The 21,233-nt window shown below is 39.7% G+C and overlaps 5 protein-coding genes across 9 annotated transcripts in view; 3 read left to right on the top strand and 2 right to left on the bottom strand.

The window, feature by feature from the left end:
• Nucleotides 1–1,012: 1,012 nt before the first annotated feature.
• LOC105386660 (RING finger protein 10) lies at nucleotides 1,013–6,412 on the bottom strand. Its single transcript, XM_048623581.1, has 11 exons — nucleotides 5,961–6,412; nucleotides 5,701–5,878; nucleotides 5,397–5,591; nucleotides 5,096–5,186; nucleotides 4,554–4,775; nucleotides 4,074–4,232; nucleotides 3,483–3,969; nucleotides 3,035–3,171; nucleotides 2,518–2,632; nucleotides 2,076–2,326; nucleotides 1,013–1,876 (listed from the first exon to the last, which is right to left on the bottom strand). The coding sequence occupies exons 1-11, from the start codon at nucleotides 6,052–6,054 to the stop codon at nucleotides 1,655–1,657; spliced, it is 2,151 nt and encodes a 716-aa protein (XP_048479538.1). The 5' UTR covers nucleotides 6,055–6,412; the 3' UTR covers nucleotides 1,013–1,654.
• A 339-nt stretch (nucleotides 6,413–6,751) lies between these two features.
• LOC105386684 (zinc finger CW-type PWWP domain protein 1) lies at nucleotides 6,752–10,955 on the top strand. Its single transcript, XM_011557296.3, has 6 exons — nucleotides 6,752–6,920; nucleotides 7,305–7,426; nucleotides 7,743–7,933; nucleotides 8,259–8,455; nucleotides 9,137–9,788; nucleotides 10,540–10,955. Exons 1-6 carry the CDS (start codon nucleotides 6,855–6,857, stop codon nucleotides 10,662–10,664), a joined length of 1,353 nt encoding a protein of 450 aa, XP_011555598.2. The 5' UTR covers nucleotides 6,752–6,854; the 3' UTR covers nucleotides 10,665–10,955.
• Nucleotides 10,956–11,390: 435 nt separating this feature from the next.
• On the top strand, nucleotides 11,391–14,446 carry LOC105386659 (elongation factor Tu, mitochondrial). The gene is made up of 7 exons (XM_011557269.3): nucleotides 11,391–11,600; nucleotides 11,856–12,059; nucleotides 12,324–12,490; nucleotides 12,638–12,881; nucleotides 13,237–13,428; nucleotides 13,608–13,974; nucleotides 14,166–14,446. The coding sequence occupies exons 1-7, from the start codon at nucleotides 11,561–11,563 to the stop codon at nucleotides 14,347–14,349; spliced, it is 1,398 nt and encodes a 465-aa protein (XP_011555571.1). The 5' UTR covers nucleotides 11,391–11,560; the 3' UTR covers nucleotides 14,350–14,446.
• A 445-nt stretch (nucleotides 14,447–14,891) lies between these two features.
• On the bottom strand, nucleotides 14,892–16,580 carry LOC105386728 (GTP-binding nuclear protein Ran). Its single transcript, XM_011557345.3, has 3 exons — nucleotides 16,445–16,580; nucleotides 15,637–16,090; nucleotides 14,892–15,519 (listed from the first exon to the last, which is right to left on the bottom strand). The coding sequence occupies exons 2-3, from the start codon at nucleotides 16,060–16,062 to the stop codon at nucleotides 15,304–15,306; spliced, it is 642 nt and encodes a 213-aa protein (XP_011555647.1). The 5' UTR covers nucleotides 16,063–16,090; nucleotides 16,445–16,580; the 3' UTR covers nucleotides 14,892–15,303.
• A 215-nt stretch (nucleotides 16,581–16,795) lies between these two features.
• The window catches only part of LOC105386730 (syntaxin-1A), a 56,295-nt gene continuing 51,857 nt past the window's right edge, over nucleotides 16,796–21,233 (top strand). For 3 of the 5 annotated variants that reach the window (XM_038117813.2, XM_038117812.2, XM_038117814.2), the window contains exon 1: nucleotides 16,797–17,016. In XM_038117813.2, coding sequence (XP_037973741.1) covers nucleotides 16,984–17,016 — 33 coding nt within the window. In that variant the 5' untranslated portion in view covers nucleotides 16,797–16,983. Of the gene's footprint in view, nucleotides 17,017–21,233 lie in introns of all 5 variants that reach the window. The other 2 variants (XM_038117815.2, XM_038117811.2) reach the window with 2 other exon arrangements.

Below are 21,233 nucleotides of genomic sequence, written 5' to 3'. Positions count from 1 at the left end.
ATAGATATTATATTACAGTAATAAATAGATGTTATAATTTATTGTAGTTATCTGGTGATATAATAAAAAAAAATATAGTTTTATACTGGCGAACGAATCTGAGTTTGTACCTACGAAATTACGCTGCGCACGCGGCGCCTACTGTCGCATAGACGCCAGCCCTCTCTCAATGAATATCCCGGCGGGGTACTGAAGCGACACCTTTCCAACCGGTCCTATTTATATTATTGGCGTTTTCACGGAATATCCGTCTGGATATAACAGCTTAAACACCATAAACCGCTTCATTGCGATTCTTTTGAATTGTTTTATATCACTTAGGTATATCAATTATCTACAAATCGCAAAAAACCGCTTAAGTGCCAATTGTACCAATAAACAGATTTAGGTAAAGTTGTATTAACCGCCAAACGCCGCGAGTAAGGCTGACCGGTAAAATGGTTTAAGCGCCAGTGAGGCTTAAATTACAATTACGTAAAATATATTTAGTGCTTGTATGTTATTTTTGACAAGAAGGCATTTAGTTTTATATCCATTATGTTTTATTTCTTAATCAGGTAGGTCGCTTAAGTAACTAATGATGCAAATTCACATTCATTCAAAATGAATGAAGTCACAGTGTTTTACTGTTTTAGTAAGGGTAAAATGTTTTATATAACTTTATTATTGATCATGTATGTTTGAACATACAAATGACTAAAAAAGTGGCTCTTAATACAAGAAAAAAATATTAAGATTTCCAAAATCACCGATGTCTTAAGCGCCAAAAAAGTGCTCAGATCGAAACGAGACCCGCACCATTCGAAAGAGAAAAATCAGGCGATTCCAACGGTGTATATAACTCATATTCGCCTAAAGTGGCGGATAAAACATTCTGCCTTTCCACCGTCGATATTGCCGGGGACAGTACCTCGTCTGCGCAGGGCTCTATGTTTGGTGATTGCACGAGAGAAGGTAGGCAAGAAATCTGACTATCTAATTTTGATCAAGGACAAATAATGAAACAACCGTATTTACGTTACAGATTTTTATATTTTTTTCCGAATAGGTTACTACTACCTACCGAATATGTTTCAATTCTTTTCAATGTTAAGTTTTGAAAAAATCCATACCATGATCAGCAAAAAAACAAAAACCAAAGTATTGGTTACGTAAACTACTGTACCTATAATGTTTTTAACATAACAAGCAATAAATTCATATTCAACAAGTCAATCCATTATTAGTTAATCTAATTAAACTTGGACACATTTAATAAAATAGTTTATTTATCCATATAATATTATCTAATCAAGCACAAAGTATCGAGCACAAACTAAATTTTCTTTCTTTTTTAATTATATTTTAAAATATGTTTGTACTACGTTATTTTTTTTTAAAAGGTCTTGAAGAAATAAAAGTGGATCTAAATGTATGGTGTAGTACATAAGATTTGCCTATTCTACATACAATGCCATTATTAATAAAACCAATAACCTAAATCTCAATACTTTGTGCTTGTAAACGATCTGCGTGAAAAACTTGAGGACCGAAAATCATAACATACAAATGTCTCTGGACTAGTTGCAACAGTAGTAGTATGTAACGCGGTTATCAATTAACTTCACAATCAACCCTCAAGATTTACCCCAGCGTCATGTAAAACAAAAAAAACCTATGCCGAATGCTGCATGCCCATCGCAAACAGAACCTTCTGTTTTCCCTTCTTCTTCTTGCCTTTAGGCGCGGGTTCGGAGCGGGCGTCGAGCGCGGCTGTGATCGCGTCAGAGAGCGATACGGAGCGGGGCGCGGCACCTTCTTCGTCCTCAGGGGGCGGAGTCTCGGGGCGTACCGGGGCGGCCGGCCTCACGCGCCAGGTTCCGCTTGTGCTTGCCATCTGGGAATGGAACATGGGGTTATTGATTTGTGTGAAGAAAGGGTTCACCTGCCAATAGTTGAGGGCCTTAGGCGATTAACAAACTACCACGCACCACACAGCGTAGACGCACATGTAGCGTGATGCGTGGCAGTGCAACAATCGCCTTATTGGTGCATAAACGACGATTTATAAAATTTAAGCACACTATAAACGTTACCTTAGCAAAGGACAGTGTAGAAGGCGACGGCGCAACATTCCTCGCCAGCGACGGCGTTGAAGGGCTGGCTTCCACCGGCGGCACCGCTACGGGCGGGCTGTAGCTCGAGGGCGGGCTGTAGGCTGGCGGGAAGTCTGACGACGAGAACTGCGGCTTCGGCGGACCCTCCATGGCGCGGCGGTACGCGCGCTCTCGGCGCTTCTCGTCGCGCTCGCACCGGGCTCGGGCGCGAGCGCGGGTTTCTAGCGCGTCTGGAACAGAAGGTATACTACCAAGTTAATATAATGCTACCTAGTTAAAAGCTTCGTTATTATGAACTGCTGGGCATTGACTTCATACTTGTTACTTCTTACTAGGCTTGGCAGAGATATAATAGCACTAGATTTGGCCCTAGAGTCTCGATGAAATAGTCGATAAAAATTATCGGATAAATGGTATATACCCCAATGACTATTGATGGCGTCGATAGTCACAATAGGAGGTTGTAAATCCAATTCCACAATGTCGAAGGGACAGTGCAGCGGCAGGTGGGCGGCATACGGCATGTGTTTCCTTGACTGAAAGTGAAGATACATATTTACTTATTATTTTGATATAATCGTAACAATAAGGGAACATTTAATGTAATAGGAATGGTTAGGAACAGGATGGTTAGGAGAACTGAAAAATACAATCAGACCATGCTTACAATATGCCTTGAATTTGAGACGAGATCTGCTCATAGTTTTGAGACTGATTGCAGATACAAAGAGGACTATGAAAAAAAACCATGCTTAGATGCATCTTTAGGCGGTGGAGACTGGATGGAGATAGTCAAACATAGTATTAAAGCGCTCCTTTGAAGGGGCCTATATCCAGCAGTGGACGATTATTGGCAGATCAACAGCTTCATATTTCTACATATAAAACTTTAAGTCTTGGTCGATTAATACTATAAAAAAGGTGAATATGCTACTTACAGACTCAACCAGCGACAAAGTCTCCCGATGCAGCACTCGCGCGCGCAGCACCGGCGGGGCCGACGACAGGTGACCCCAGGACGCCGTCAGCAGACGTACGTTCAGACTGTGCAGGAATACCTGCTGTCCATCCTCCGCTGAAAACGAGGTTATACCATTATTTACTGTGCCGAAGTTTGCGAAGACTAAAAAAATACATGTGTCATGACGGGTTAAGACGTGATAAGTTCTCCGTCGCGCTCGCTCTTGAGGCTACGCGATGTGAGTGAGCGCGATTCAAAACTTATGTCACGTCTTAAATGCGCCCCGTGCTACTAGCCCTAGTTTAACTAAATATCGTGAATGTAATTCTGTCAGTGGTACCATACATAAATTAATACATTATTGCTTAGATACGAGTATTGAATCATTTAGTCATGCATTAATCATGTAATTAAATTAGAAATACCTTGATAAAAGTAGAAGTATTTGGATTGAGTTTCACGATCAACATCGGAAGGTGGTGGTGTTACGTCATCTTGAATGAGTGGAAACTCTTCAGCAACTTCATCGTTTTGATTTCCACCAATTTTGAACTCAGAAGCTTCAGGGTTAAGCTCAGATTTGACAGTTTCCTCAGAATTGATAGTTTCTTGTAAAGTTATATTGTCTATTTCTGCTTGGAGAGACTCCATGCAGGATGCGCCTTCCTCCTCATCAAACCAGTCAATCTTTGTATCATTTTTCACTTGTTTCTCATAGACAGTTGGTGCCTCGTCTTTTTTCTCAACTACTGTGTATTTCGGTATTTCTATGTCCTTTTGGTTTTTCAGTTTTTCCTCTTGAAGATTGAGTGACTCTATGGCTTGCTCCATGTAAACTATCTCAGTAGTGTCAATCTCGGCCATTATTTGGTTTTGCAACTCTGCCCTGTCTTGCTGTAGTTTTTCAATTACCTGAAATACATAACATTACGTTACGTTTATGGAAATGATCATAAGACAACACAGTATCATCAAGTTATCTCATTGTATTCTCTATTGCATATCTAAATTAATACCTGTTGAGTAGAAGCAGCGAACAGTTTGGCGTAAGGTGCCGTGTGGATGTCAGCAAGCGGCAGCACCTTGGCTTCAGACTCCTCGACCGCCTCCCCGCGCGCCGGAGCCACCTCCACCATGGTGGACCCTCGCAGGCGGCGCACGAGACGCATGGTCACCTGCAATGGTATTTGGTCGTAGTACTAGTAGTATTTGGTTTCTTGACGAGCTTGAGTCATGAGAATTGTCTGTAAACTTGGCCTTACTTATGGGGATTAACCCCAGATAAGTTATTTAACAGGGCTGCAGGTCCAATGATTGATAACTAAGCTATGAGTGCAGTGGTATAAAGTGATAGCAAATGTTGTATGGTCTACTTTCGTATCAATAGTCTTGGTAAAATATTATTGCATAAATTAATCTTTATACATAATGGATCATTAGTTGTTGAACAAATACTATATTTCATGAATAACTGTATTTACAAAATCTGTTCTTACTTCTTCAGCAGGTGATGCCCATTGCAAGATCCTGGCTGGCTTCATCTGGTCCACATGGAATGGGGCAGCACAGACGGGGCATGGCGGCGGTTGTTTCTCATGAGCGGCCGCATAGTGCAGGGCGCAGGGCCAGCAGTAGACATGACCGCAGCGGCCAACTCGACCAGCCACCGGCTCTCCAAGACATATAGGGCATTCAGACTTGCCAGTGCTCCTCACCACCTGTAGAAAATAAGATCATATCAGGGGCTATTCTATTCTGGTAGGGGGTGAAGTTCCTGTACGTGGCTCTCTCGAGTGGAACCTTTGTACTAGTTTGTACATATCCCCTTGATTTCAGCTCAGCTAGCCTAGCTCCCGAATAAACTGGAGTAGCAAGCCCGGGTGTTGCAATAGCTGAGATATCAGGGGCTACAATAGGTAGCAAACAAAAGCAAGAATTTCAGTGTAATATTAAAAAAAATGATCATACATAACATTATCAGTCACAGCTAAACTGATAAGAAGGTTGAGGCAATAGATAATGTATTTCAGTGACTTACAATTTCTTCAATAAGATCCCACTTGACTGCCACATCTGGGTCCAGCAGATTCGCCTTGTATTCCCCATCTTCTTTCACCACAAATTGACAGCTGAAAAAGATAAGAAATTTCTATAATACATATAAGAAAACCACCTTTAGTTTCACAATAATAAGCCCAGGATGGCTTTGTACTATGTAACCTAGTTAAAATTAAACAAAATGTATGCATCAAACAGCTGTGTCAACTTTAAGAACCCATACATGACTGACAATAATTTCAATCATGAACCAACTACATAGCTAAATACAATATTCTCACCTCGCCTGCAAATACAAGTCATGGTTGTGAGGATGTATGGCAGCAGCTCTCTGCGGAGCACTCCGGCGAGGCGCTGGGACCCTCCGGTCTTGCGCTCCCCTCGGAGAGTACATAAAGTTCAGCAAATGGTTCAGGTTTTGCTTCTTGCTTCCAGGCACAAACACCGAGCCTAGCTCGGGCTCATCCTCAGCTATCCTGCAATGAGGAATAACATGGTTAAGAATGAATATTTTGCAACAAGAACACTATTAATTAAAACATGTACTTAATTCAATTATCACATTATGTCATTCTGAGACCTTACCCGGTGATCTCTGCTCCACCCATTGCGAAACCAGGCGAGCCTCTAGCACGAGGTCTCCGGTCCATCTGCCCGCGGCCTCTCTGAGCTGGTCCATTCTTCCGAGCTGGGTCATTCTTAGGCGCACTGGCTGGTCCCTCACGTTTCTTGTTGTATCTAGGCGCAGGCTTGTGGGTCAATTCTAAAAACATTAGCCTCAATTAGATAACAACAACATTCAAAACACGTCATGGTGATTGGTGACCTTCGGCTGGACCCCTTACCTGCACTTTTTTTACAGTCGACGGCCGAAGCCCTCGACTGCGGCTGAGAAGATCGATTGATTGATTTCTTGTCCATCTTTGAATCCTCCAACATACACAAAAACAGCTGAGCGGGATACTCCGCGAGTAGAGAACGAATTTACGTACAGACCCGACATTTTAGAATGCCATGTTTATAAAATTACACAAAGAGAAAATATCACACCCGTCTACTAATAGCTTTACCTTTCGGTAAATAGAAAGACTTAAAACTGTATTAATCAAAAAGGGAGTAGAATCTACTCCCTTTCGTCGATATCGACGAATATTTTAGTGAAAAAAACAGAGCTCACGTTCGCCGCCTCAAAAATGGCGACCAAGACAGAAAATTTATAAAGATGGTGCGCACTTCCGTATACAAAAAAATATTGGAAACTTTACTATTGTATATTTAAATAAGTTATCAAGATGTATTTATTCAGAAATAAATTTTATCTTGTCAATATTTTTTATAAATTTTAGATTTTAAAATAAAAGGAAAGTGACATGACTATAAATTTATTTTTAGGTTTTTCAAATGCATGTACTATCATAGGTTCCGCCGGCTGAAGCCATAAAAAAATTACTGAGTTTTTTGTGGTTTTAAAGTTACTATTTTATATAAGCAACAATACAATTAAATTATTTTTTTCTTTTTATAATGTACACTGTCTTTAAAAGTTCTTGCAACACTTTAATTTTGCTATGCAAAAAATATCATAATCTTGAAAAACCTCCGGATGTAGTGAAATGGAGGGAAAATGAAAATTATTTTACTTCCCTTCGAACTTTTCTCTTTCTTTTTTCCGTAGGCCGATTCGTCACTTCTTCAACTTCAACTTAAAATTACTTTGAATTTTCGTTAACTTAGTGGATATGGAAAAGGCGAATTTGCCCACTGAGAAAGCTATCGAACCAAACGAAGATGCCAGACAACCCATGGTAAGCATAATGGAAAGCATCGAGACTTAGTTACACTCATTTTTATTCTCATAATGAAATTATGGTTTTTCTCCCTATGATATTGTAATGATGACGTTAATGTTGGTGATCCTATCACGATGGCTGAAAAAGTTTTCCTGTGAAAATTCCGGCTTATAAAGTAGCAAACTTTCAAGTTTATTAACGTAGGATACGTAAATATTGTCGAATACTACCTACTATCTCTATTCTATTCTGTTTAAACCTATTAATGAAAACGCATATACTTACTTTTGTATGTGAGTGTAGTGGTGTATGTACTTAGTACAATATCAGCAGTGACATAATGTGCTAATTTATTTTCAACTACCCACCCTCGACACAAATATGGTTATTTTATTTCAGTGCAACCAAACATCTGAAACACCAGCCATGCCTACTGATGGTGAAATTAAGAAGAGGAAAAAACAAAAGATTACATTTGCAAAGTCAGAAAACACTGAAAAAACTTGCTCTCAAAGCAGCACGTTAGTATAGCCAATTTTTTCTTCATAAAATTGGTAAGTACCAAGAAACTGAAGAAGGTCACATGGTAAAATTATCATCATTAACTCGTTATCATCCCCTGCTGGACATATACATATAGGCCACTACCAATAAGCGCCATGACACTCCGTCCTCACCTTCTTCATCCAGCCAATACCGGCTTCTTTTGTCTAAGGTCCCCTACGCTTGCCAGTTTATGATCTCCATTTGAGAACTCGAAAAATAGCACACTTGCACTAAATTCCTTCCTTCCTTGTTTCTCTACAAATAAATAAACCAATTCACTCTCTCAAACAGAGGCACATACAAAGAAGCCTTAAGCCAGCCAGCGCCGGGCCTCTCTCACCGGCAGAAGATGCTGTGGCTGCAGAAGCGGCGCGGCGTCGGGCTGTGGGTGCTGTGTGACGACTGCGAGCGCTGGCGGTACCTGGCTGATGTGCTGGACCGGCATGAGCTGCCGAATAGGTGGTATTGTCGGTTTAATCCTGGTAAGAGATTCCTAAGTTTGTAAAGATTATTGTGAAGAATGTTTAATAGATAGGTAAAATAGGTATTGGCTTTATATGAATCCACCATAGCCATTTATAGTTAACGGATCGGATGTATTAGCGTCCTGATACATAACGAAACTTATGATTTTTGTAAAAAACTAAAAAATGTATCGTCAGATTGTTGACTGACAAAATTTTGGTAAGTATACTTATAAAGTTAGATGCTGTAATTTTGATCCAATTTAGTTATATATACCTCTCCCACTGCTGCACTAACTATATACACTTCTCATTCTCACACACCTCCAATTAAACCCCCCAGACAAAACAATGGCGGACTGCTCAATCCCCGAATCCCCACTCCGAGTCAGAGACGAAGAAGACCTCATCCACAGCGAGTATTCAGCCGGGTCGGTGGTGTGGGCGCGGCTGCCGGGCTGGCCGTGGTGGCCCGCCATGGTGGACGATTGTCCCGATACTGAGCAGTTCTACTGGCTGGATGGATTCTCTGATATACCGGTAAGGTGATTAGTTACTATTAGTATACATATAATGTAGTAAGGTTAGGGTCATAGGCCTCACCCGAAGCATACCACTGGATGCGATCTATAGCTTTCCGCATCCAATCAATTCCAGGCACCTTTCTCCAGTCGTCACCCCATATAGGTTAGGGTGATTATATACATACCTACACAGTGAGTACTCGGCCGGGTCGGTGGTGTGGGCGCGGCTGCCCGGCTGGCCGTGGTGGCCCGCTATGGTAGACGATTGTCCTGACACGAAGCAGTTCTACTGGCTGGATGGCTTCTCTGATATACCGGTAAGAGTGCCGATGATGTATGTATAGTGACGTTGTAAAGTTATGGCAGGTAGGAGTCAAAAGGACAGCGGAATATGTGGCATCAGATATGTAGGCAGCTGCGGAATGACGATAGGTCCGTGGTTGTAGATAGACACCTTGTAGAATCTAGATTGGGCTGCAGTTACAGGTGTCGGATTGGGTCGTGCGAACGTACTTAGACGTCGTGTTCTCGTCTGAACGGACACCATACATTTATAAGCCCACATGCCCCACATAGAATTAGATAAGGTACTTATCAAAAAACTATAAGTAGTTATACTTACTTAAAACGCCATACTGTGATGCCGTTCTTGCATTATTTGTTTAAGCATTAATAAGTACCTTATTTGTATTTTCAGACATACTACAACGTAGTATTTTTCGATGCAGCCGACGCGACGAGAGCTTGGATTACGCCTGAGAACTTGAAGCCGTTCCTTGACAACAAAAAGTCTTTCAGAAAATTACAGAAGGGCAAAAACAAACAGCGGTTGCAAGCAGCTGTATCGCAGGCCGATGATGCGGCAACCCTGTCTGTACCGAAACGCCTAGAGAAGTATAGCTTTATTGCCAGATACAATGGGACTATTGGAACCCCGAAAAAAATAAGCAAGAATGTCCTGCAAAAATACCAAAAGCGCTTGCAAAAGAAGTATAACATACAATTCCCGATAGAAGGATCTTCAGAATCTGAGGATGATATTCCTGATAGTCCGCCTTTGAGGAGAAAGAATAACAACGTTATTATAGTCGGTACTCCTAAAAGTTCCAAGGAATCCAAGAAAGTAAAAACTTGTGAAACGGATCCTCAGAAACTGAGTGCCATTGTAGAAAATACCATTGACAACCTTCAGGATTCGTTGTTGCAGTCACAAATCGTAAATGGTGCAAGTCAAATAAGTGAAATTCCTTCTACAAATGATGAGACCACTGAAAATATTTTCAAAGAGCCGAATTCCATGATTGCACAAGTGGGAACAAACAATCCTTCAGCTAAACTTCTTGAGATTGGTAAGTACCTACCTAATTAGTATAAGTAGGTAGTGTAGAAAAGATAGACTTAGGGTCCATATACCATAACCGTTACAACTAGAGGAATATTATACTTACCTACTTCCTTTATTTTCTTCTGCTGCTCATCTATCTTTGCCACCGTTTATGTTTTTACCTACCTAACTAACGTGCTCATTGCTGTCTGTACATCGTTATCGATATCTTAATTAACTTATTGCAATTAATAAATGCTTCCTTGATTTGGACCAGTTTTGCGTATTATGCACCTATCATATACCAGTAACTATAGCTACCTATTGTATAACCATCCTAACTTCGAATCAATTTAATATCTTATATTAGGGGCCGTCCATTAATCACGTGAGGCTCAAAGGGGGGGGGGCGGGGGTACTGAAAACCTCACGAAACATCACGAGGGGGGAGGGGGGGTTCTCGTTAGACATCACGTGTATTAATTTTTTGTCAAAAATTAGGTATTTCTGAACCGATATTTTGGACGGCGCAAAATTTTTTACGATTTGTAGTATGACATATATTTTTTCTAGTCAAAAATTGCCTTTACATAGACTTCCAAAAAAATACACGTGATCCAGGGGGGGGAGGGGGGGTTGGTCCCATACCTCACCAAATATCACCAGGGGGGAGGGGGGGGTCAAAAAATGAGAAAAACGACCTCACGTGATTAATGGACGGCCCCTTATGCGTTCAGCTGACTTTACCTAATAGTTAAATTTTCTTTTTCTTTCAGACAATGCTTTGAAACTGTCTGTACCAGAAACGATGACTCAGTCGGAGCCGGCTACTAATGATACTGATCCTGACTTCGACATTCGCATTGCACCTTCACCAAGCAGTGACGACTTTGAGTTCTAGGCATGTTACCTTTGAAGAAAAAATTTATGTTTTTTTTATTAACTATATTTTTATATCTTTACATAATAAGTGTATCCATAGTACTTATAAAATACTTTACTTAAGTAACTACCTTGTTATAATGAATTCTGTGACAAAAAGTTTAACCATTTAAATATAAGCTACCTATCACATAGACTTAGTATATATCTATGACCTATCATAGATTTATAATAAACGTTATTAAATGTAAGGATACCTATTATAGGTAGGTATTTTTGAAGTGGACGCCCAATAAATATATGATTTGTACTTGTTATGTGTTTCTTTCACTTATCTACCTAAATAAATAACCAAGTCGGTGCCACTACGACTACAGGTACCACCAATCACATATATAGCTATATATACAAAGTCCTTGGATCGAGTCGATAGATTCCGTGGCGGTCAGGGTCTCAGAATAATAACTAGTACCTACCAGCTTTAGGGAATATTGTTTCCCGGTATGGCCACACCATGACCGGAAGTAAGAATGAAGTTCATGATGATTTCAGCTAGAATTTCATTCATTTGCACCGGAAACGGAAACATAATTTGCTTCTGTGTAATCTATGGTGCGTAGCACGGGAACGTGCAGAATGTGGAGGTAGTAACTTTAAATCACACTCTTGCCACTGGCTCAGTGTATGTCCGGTAGCCACAGACCAATTATAAAAAAACGAAGTTCCTTGTCTATGGTTCAAGTCTATCTATTCTTTCGTCTATGGTTTTTGCTAGGGTCAAAATCGGTGTGTGAATAAAAATATTTTTCTGAATTTAGATACTTTAATTTAAAATCAAGTGCTCCTAATTGATAAGGAGCAGGTTCAGCTTTAATAAAATATTCCCTAGGTTCTGAACCAGGATAATCTTCTAAAATGGCAACGATATCATTTGCCAAAAGTTTGGTTAACCCAGGTAACTTTGCTATTTTCACTAGGTAATTCCTATTAGAAACCGATAATACTAATTAAAACTAGTACTACTAAAGCATTTGAATAAACAGTATTTAGAATTAACCATATTCGTACATTATCGATCTAATAGATGTAGGACATTGCAATGGTTTCAACTTTTGTTTGGTTATCTCGGATTATGTAAAAGTCTGTATTCCATAAACATAGCGTCTGGTGTGTTTGGTCATTTAAAATGGGTTTATTTTTAATGTTTCAGCTTTAAAACTGGTATTAAAACAGAGCCAGTACACACATCTCAGAAACACTGTTGGCCTGCCTAGCATCACTCCCTTCAGTATTGTGCTGCGAAGAAATTATGCGGAAAAACAAGTATTTGAGAGAAATAAGCCTCATTGCAACGTCGGTACCATTGGACACGTCGATCATGGAAAGACCACCTTAACAGCAGCCATTACCAAAGGTAAAACAAGGTTTATTCAAAATGTATGTATTGAAAAGTGTTACCAGAGTATTTTAAAACCTTAATCCTTATTGAATAGAAGTCTGTGACAGGCACTGGAAAGTGTTCCAGGGATGGTATACACACTTTTGAATTGTATTTATAAACATTAAAATGGATGGAGAAAGAAAACTGTAGATCGGTGAACAATTCACTTAGCATGTATTATGCTAAGTGAATTGTTCTATTACTGAATTAATAAGGACATATTTTTTTGTTTTACAGTATTATCAGACCTTGACTTAGCTCAGAGCAAAGGTTATGCAGACATCGACAATGCCCCTGAAGAGAAGGCTCGAGGTATCACCATCAATGTTGCTCACGTTGAGTACCAGACTGAAACCAGACATTATGGACACACAGACTGCCCGGGGCATGCTGATTACATTAAGGTATGCTTTCTTTCTAAAATGGCAAGAAGTGGATCAATGACCATCAAACCAATCCGAACAGAGGAAAATACTGCCAACTCTGATTTTGAGATAATAGGACTGATGATTATGACTTCTTGAATTTTAACTGTAATTTTTCTCCAACAGAACATGATCACCGGAACAGCGCAGATGGATGGAGCAATCCTTGTTGTGGCCGCTACAGATGGAGTCATGCCGCAGACCCGAGAGCACTTGCTGCTTGCCAAACAGATCGGCATTGAGCATGTGGTGGTGTTCATCAACAAGGTGGATGCTGCTGACCAGGAGATGGTGGAGCTTGTCGAAATGGAGATCAGGGAGCTGATGACCGAGATGGGCTACGATGGAGACAAAATCCCAGTTGTCAAAGGTTTGATATGAATGATAATGTTGTTATTGTTCTGCAAGATACCTAAGTGAGCTTGGTAGAGGTTTCTATCATGATCACAAAATAATCATGCATTACTGGACACAAGTGGCAAAAATTGGAGTTTTCTGGTGTCTCTTAATATATGATATTGCCATAGAGCTCATAAATAATATTGCGATTTCAGACCCATATTGAAAGTAGCATAGTTTGACGAGTACATTGCCTTCTGAAATTTAACTAATAAAATTCCACCCTGTATACATAGTTTTTTACAACTACTACTGCATTTTTAGGTATACATCTACACTCATGGCAGCATCAGTTTTGCTGTAACATTGAACATTAACTTCCTCAGGCTCAGCTCTCTGTGCCCTCGAAGGCAAGAGCCCGGACATCGGTTCCAACGCCATCACGGAGCTGCTGAAGGAGGTGGACTCGTTCATCCCGACGCCGGTGCGCGAGCTGGACAAGCCCTTCCTGATGCCCGTGGAGTCTGTGCACTCCATCCCTGGGCGAGGGACCGTCATCACTGGCAGGTTATACAGAGGTAGGTAGTAGTGCTGGTGAAATGTGTCAGTTGCTGATTAAAAGCCAAATTATTCTAAAATAAAACTTCAGCTAGTCTTCTTGAGATAAGTTATATACCTACATATCGTCTAAATAGCAGTTTCTATCGTGTTTAGCCTAAATCAACCTAAAAAACAATTTTTAAAATGAATTTTCCAGGCACACTGAAGAAGGGAACGGAATGCGAGATCGTGGGCCACGGCAAGGTCATGAAGACGACCGTCACCGGCGTGGAGATGTTCCACAAGACCCTGGAGGAGGCGCAGGCCGGAGACCAGCTCGGGGCCCTCGTCCGCTCCATCAAGAGAGAGCAGATCAAGCGAGGCATGGTCATGGCCAAGCCCGGCACTGCCAAGGCCTTTGACAACATTGAAGCTGCAGTCTACATCCTGAGCAAGGAGGAGGGAGGCCGCTCCAAGCCGTTCACCTCCTTCATCCAGCTGCAGATGTTCTCTATGACCTGGGACTGCGCCACGCAGGTCACCATCCCTGACAAGGAAATGGTCATGCCCGGTGAAGATGCTAAGTAAGTTCTGTTCATAAAAGTACAATCGTGTATCGCGGCCTGAGCGCGCGACAGTCGTAAGCTAAATAGAGCAAAATTCTATTCTCTTTACGTAGGTAACTATAATTTTCTATAGTGTGAATAATTTGAAACACATTTCACATTTATATTATTCTAACTCCAACCATTAATCACCACATTTCTGTTAACAGACTGCAGCTGAAACTGATGAAGCCCATGGTGTGCGAGGCCGGCCAGAGGTTCACGCTGCGCATGGGAGACATGACCCTCGGCACCGGAGTCATCACCAAGATCAACAACAACTTGTCCGAAGAAGACAGGATGAAGCTCACCGAAGGAAAGAAGGCCAGGGAGAAGGCCTCGTCGAAGAAGTGAATTTCGTAGTAGTTTTAAGCTTAGGTACCCGTAGATAATTATGTATGTATGCATTTAAAGATATGTAATTCTTAAATAAAGTTTTGTTGTGATATTATTTGTTTGTTTTACATGTGCACATAAAACCTTTGACAAGAAGTAAGCCAATGGGGCCTCGCCCTAAATCAAACACAAGTACAAGGAGGCTACACAGGAAGTCCTACTATAATGTACTTTGTGGGAAGTCCCGCCCCGGAGATCTGCAGCGTATTGTCGAGCATGTATATTCCCCCTCACAAGGTGTGCGTGTGATTGGTTCACACAAAAATGGCGCGTAACTAAAAATGTTATTCATAATCACACCACCAGCAGCATTTGATCGAGAACTACACACCTATGCTCGTGAGATACCTATCTCATCAGCAAACACCAAGGCCTCTCCCAATATAGTAAGGTAATTTCGCAGATCTATGAAATCATGATGTCATACAATACCTATGATGACTCATAGAATAGGTTACAATAAAATCATTTATCTAAGCAGTAAAATAAAAGAAAATGCATTGATTTTAAAATTTTATTCAAAAGGCATCACCACAATTTACAGTGAATATTGTCAGTCCTCATAAGTAACAAAATAACATGAGATTTAGACATAAATTAAGATGTTCAGTAATGGGTTCTTATACTTACCTTTAATTACAATTTTATTAATAACCAAATGAGTTGTAAACTACTAGGAATACATAGTGTTACACATTAGTGTAGATGTTAATAAGTTGCAATAAAATTACTACAAAATAATAATACAATTAACTTAATAGCTTCAAACATTACCAAACAGTAGTTTACTTAACATGTACTTCATCTTGAGACATAATGGAATGATGTTTTAGGACACAGTTAGTGTTTACATAAGATTTTGAAAACAAAATTTGGTAGCCGGCACTGGGTTTCAAATGTTTTAGTTCCTATTTACAAGTCTTCATCTTCTTCGGGCAGTGCAGTGTCCTGTGCTTCCTTGAGGTCCTTTTCGATTTGGGTCTGCCATTGTGGGTCCATGGTGACTTCTGGGGGCACGAGGGCGGGCATGGCGACGAACTCTAGGTTTCCATCACCAATCAACTTCCTAGCTAACCAAAGGAAAGGCTTCTCGAAGTTGTAGTTCGATTTGGCTGAGATGTCATAATACTGGAAAGGAAAAATAAATGTTGTTACTTGCTTGATACATGGATATGGCATATATATATTTACACAAATGATATGAGATTATTAACTCTGAATAAGTATAACTCATGTATTACATACCTGAAGGTTCTTTTTCCTGTGGAACACAATTGTTTTGGCCTTGACTTTTCTGTCTTTGATATCTACTTTGTTTCCACATAGCACAATAGGGATTCCTTCACATACACGGACCAAGTCTCTGTGCCAGTTGGGTACATTTTTGTAGGTGACTCGGGATGTTACATCAAACATGATGATGGCACATTGTCCCTGAATGTAGTATCCGTCTCTGAGACCTCCGAACTTCTCTTGTCCAGCGGTGTCCCAGACGTTGAATCTGATGGGCCCTCGGTTTGTGTGGAACACCAGGGGGTGCACCTCGACTCCCAGGGTAGCGACGTATCGCTTCTCGAACTCTCCAGTCAAATGACGTTTCACGAATGTAGTTTTGCCGGTACCTCCGTCGCCGACGAGCACGCACTTGAATGTGGGCATATCATCTGCCATTTTTGGTTTATTTGAGTACTTTTGTACGCTGAAAGAAGTAATGGAAAAATTATTGTAACATGGTTTCACAAGACAAAGCCACTGTCATAGTTTGTTTACAAGCTACTAATATCGTTATTATCAAGTCGCAAATGGATAAAATAGACTTTATCAAAAGTAATGTAAACTTTTAAAACAATGATATTGCTTCACTGACAAGTTAAATTTGATTTTAAGTTTATATCAAATGGCGCTCAATCACTCTCACAGGAATTTGGCACTATCGCACCGAACACAACACTGAATATTAGATGAAATACGAATGGGAGGGCATAAATATTACATGGAAATTGAAGAACACGGGTCACAGATTTAAAAGCACAATTATATTAATGGAAATTACCAAGATTGCTAAAGTAAATCGAGATTATTCTCGTCCTAGCACAAAGTCGTTACGGCTCACAATGGCGTCACTTTTCTCAACGGAAGAATACTTTGACAGATGACAGGCGCAATGGCGCAAAAGTTCAAGTGTCGAACTTTAAATTTAAAAAATATATCAAACAAGAATAGTTAGAAACATTAAGAACACATAAATTGATATTTTATTTTAAGTAAACAGTTTTGGCTATTAAATTAAAATAGCTTTGGATTTTACAGTAATAATCAAAATAAAAGTTTGGTTATTTGACTCACTGTTTTATCGACTGATTTATGACGTCACAATAATTAGATCAGTAGCGACATCTGCAACTTTTATTCTCGATTTGGTCGGAGCGCGAACGGATGACGGTCTGTGAAGTTTCGTGTGTATCGATTTTTGAGTGAAGTGAACGTAGTGTTCGTGTCCTTTAGTTTAGTGACGTTTATAATAAAAATATCTGTGAATGGGATTGTGTAACAAGATAAAACATTTATCTGGTGTGTGATTGCCTGTAAAGGATGACGAAGGACAGGTTAGCGGCGCTTCAAGCGGTAAGTTTTTCTAATTGCTTCACAACGCTAGTCTAACCAAAGGCCTCTCTTGGCGGCCTCGAAACCGAGAATTTGCATAGTATCCGGAGGCGTTTCTCTTGCGCTTCCCGGTGTTAGCCATGTCTCAATGTTGGTGTTGGTCTACGATACATGGTAGCCAGGCACAGCCTTGGTCCTTGTGGAGTCTATCAGTTTCTTATTAGAATATGAGTCTTGTCTGATTGGTGTGGTGTTTCGCCCCACCCCAGGACCTGCCAAATGATTTATTGTCATCATTAGTGTGAGTCAATACTCTGGTGACTGTTTCCCTTGTCTCAATAGACTGGTTACTACTGAGACTTGTAAGGTACTTCATTGGCACTAGGTTAACCTCAACACTCAGCCCTTATACATTCACCTTTCTACATTCTTCTTGATCTAAAAGGTACAATAACATTTGATAAGTATAACTACATTTATCTATCAGGTGTTTGTTATCTTAAAAACATAAGTATGTAGGTAAAATACTTACACTGTGTATAGTGTCTTGTCAATGCGCTTAGTTTATTTATTTATTTGTATCATTAACTTACTATCATGATGTTTGGTTTATTTAACATGCATATCTACCTATTAACAAGGTAGAAGTTAAGAAAGGAAAGTTTTAAATGGGTATTTAAAACTTGCCTTCATAATTTGATGGATTATTGGAGCTCTGATAATCATTGTATGATTTTTTAATCCTTTAAAGGTGAAAAAAGATGCTAAAGATTGATTTGAGTGGAGGAAAATAGTCTAAGAGCTAAAATGATGAATGATTGATAATGGTGATGAAGCCTAATCATGAAACATTTTTAATTGGTTTGGTTGGGTACTTGGGTCTCACAGAGTCCTACTAACTATGTGCATACTTTTATGTAAAACACCTCATTGATTCACACTTTTAGTATTGAGATTTACAAAAATAGTTAAAATTATGATATCTTGAAACATTTTACAAATTGAATTTTGGTATTTTTTTTTGCAGCAAATAAATTTTTATAGTGACACTTTTTACATGTATGCTTGAATTTATGTTAAAGTTTAAATAGGTATTGGTTTGAAAATACAGTTTTTAAATGGGATAAAAATCATACCCTAAAAGTCTGAAAGTCTGATTTATACTTATCCTGAGTCAAGAAATATACCTTATTAAAAGCCATGTTTAATAAGTGTTTATGAGGTATTTGGCAATGTCTTTACATGCAGGAAATTTGTCTGGTTATACATTGGTTAGATTTCCCTTCAATAGACTGATAGTAGATCAACTTAGTTCTACTATAAAAAAATATTGATATTTAAATTTAATACTCAAACACTACTATTTTGTTAAGTTCCACCCTATGAAATTAAGCCATTTACCATTTCCATGCTACAGTTTTAGAGTTTCCACTGTTATCGTTATAATATTCAAAAGTTGTGCCTATTTTCTCAACCCATTGCCTCCAACTTTCACCATTTAAACTGTAATAATGTCTGGGGCAGTCCTCAAATGAGTCAGACCTACTTAAGTTTGCTTTATATGCAGTTTAAAAAACATATTTTGGATCTAGAGATATAAAGTTCCTAAAGTAATCTATAATAATTTTTTGCATACTTACTTACAATATGAGTCATTCATTTCCCTTAAGTGATTAATTGATGACTCTGTAAAAATCTATGGTAAATTGAGTAACTATTGAGTTGACCTACCTCATACATAAAAATAAGTTCTGTTTATGTACACGACAAAACATCTCAAAGTTGCTTTTAATTCATGTCGAATATTTAAAGCCGCCATGAAAGCGTAAGTGTGAAGTCACGTAAATATGCACTCAAAGCGATACGGTTATCAGTTGACAGCGCCCGCTGGCGTGGCGCGGCCTCCAACAGCCATCTGACTCATCAAAATATCCCTCATATACAAATAACACCCATGCAAATATTTCAACTGCCTTATATAGAGCTGCAGCAGCGCGAATATTGAGAACTAATAATACGAAACCTAAGATGCACTGCTTATTCTTTGCACTTAAAACTTCTGGGATGAAATAAGTAGTTCAATATGAAATAAGGAGTCATTTTACTATTTTTACTTATTTAGTATCATCTATTGCTATGATTAGGTCTAGGTATGTGAAGTGATCTTGAAGACGAGTCATTCATTACTCAAACAACATTACATCGTAGACACCTGTCCTTCCTCAGTCTTTACCACTAGTCATGACTGTGATGACTTCATTTGGTTAGTGCAGTTGATTAATTACATTCAAGATCTTCCTTGTTTAGTTAGGATTAAATATATATTTCGTTTTGCAACATATTTACAATGTCCTTACACGATTATACGTACGTACACTCCATTTAACTCCTATGTTCGCCGATGATATACAAAAAGGCCACCCAGATACTAAATATAATTTAATTAAAAACTTAAATCTAGATGTTTCATTAATTTTACAATAGACTGTTAACTTGGGCCACCATGGCAAAGGGCCCAAATCAGTGTGGACAACAAAGTCAAAGCGTGCCCAAAAATCAACCGAGCAGTGAAGTAAAAAAAAAGTTATGGTAACCCGTAAAAAACGATCTCTTTCTTCTTTATTGCTTTTGTTTAACGCTGTTTTCTTTTTATCTACAGTAGCCTTATCGCATCAAGAAACTTGGGGGCTAGTTTGATTACTTGAGAGTTTCGCATGGAGATTTTTAAGCGATCTACTTATCCACCCCGTCGGTCGTTGCGATCAACTCGTAGTCGCGGTCTACTTATCAGTGTTGGCTACAGCTTACCAAAATAAACAGATACTTGAGATTATTACAATTAAACCAGCCGCAACTATTTTAATTAGGTAAAGGTAGGTTGCTGGCTTTAGTTTTTTTGTGTAAAGTGTAATTTCTGTCATATTTGCTTGTTACACTTGGATAGTATGGTGTATGCAGTATGCATGTAGTTTATGTTATGCTGTCCCACCACGGCTGGGCAAAAGCTACCCCTATTGAGTTTACACGTCCCGGCTCTGAGACACCTTCAACCACAGTAAAACATGCTGAGGTCATTTGCGAAATTATAAACACCGTATAAAAACATCAAAATCGGTACACCCGTTCAGACTAAATGTGACTGAAGCCACAGGCACCGACATAGGTTCTAAACCTCCTATTTTTGTCAGGGATTACAGACTACATATTATAATCCGCAATGACACGTAACCGCAACTGTCTAGGATAAAAACTATGTAGCACAAGCATGTGATGTGCTGAACGTCTCGTTTTGTGCCAAGAAAAGAGGCTTGAATGTGGGGCGGAGCTATTGTTGCCATGACATCACGTTGCAACAGCTGATTCACGGGGTGACGTCGGAGTCAGTACGGCCTTCTATTTTTACCAATTATCTCACTAATCGCACCGTCTTCTCGTTTACAACTTAAAACTATGTAAACTCAGGTTCAACTTTATAAAACAAAACTTAACAGTTATGGCTCGTCGAAGACATGTGATCCCGTGAAGTGTCGCCTCCAGCACGATCCCGTCCCTCACGACTGTCGTGCACGTGTCCGACAAAACAGAGCTCAAAGAACAAATGTACAAGTCATGGTCCAAATTAACATTTCCACCAAAAAACCATACCATTTCTCTTGTGAGCATATTTCGTTTCACGTCTCGTCAGAAGCGAAATCAATATGTGGCATATTCAATTTGCGCTGGTTGGTGTGTCGGAAGTTTGGAGCGTGCATGCAGTACATAACTACCCTTCGAGCTCTCCGCGTTAGTTGTCCAAGTCTAGTCGCGGGGTATTTGTGTTAATGTTCCTGGCAACACTCCAAATGAAGCCTCCGACTCGGGGTCGCTTCAGGTCGCCACTGGGACATGGCCAAAACTATCATATTATTAAAAATCGTCAGACATCAACCATAATCGAGCAGCTCAAGTTTTAATGGCTTCCTTATCGATTGTTCATTAACACCTGCCACCTCCCCTAATTAGCAGGCATGTCAGTCAAAACGATAATTTTTCAAATCCAAATTAATCCCATACGGCAGCCAGAAAGGCATTTCACGTTTCAAGTGACAAAACATTCAATTTTTGTTGCCAACCGACCGAATTTTATGAACGTGGATTGTGGATTGAGGTAAAAACAAATCTGCCTATAGCTGCAGTCGTCGACGGAAGCGTTTCGTCGCGATGCACGTCGACCGGCGCAGGCTCGTGCACTTCCGCCG

Source organism: Plutella xylostella, chromosome 10 (genome assembly GCF_932276165.1).
Source record: "Plutella xylostella chromosome 10, ilPluXylo3.1, whole genome shotgun sequence".
NCBI classification, from domain to species: Eukaryota; Metazoa; Arthropoda; class Insecta; order Lepidoptera; family Plutellidae; genus Plutella; species Plutella xylostella.
The sequence above is the reverse complement of the archived record's forward strand: the minus strand, read 5'-3'. Positions and strand labels throughout refer to the sequence as shown.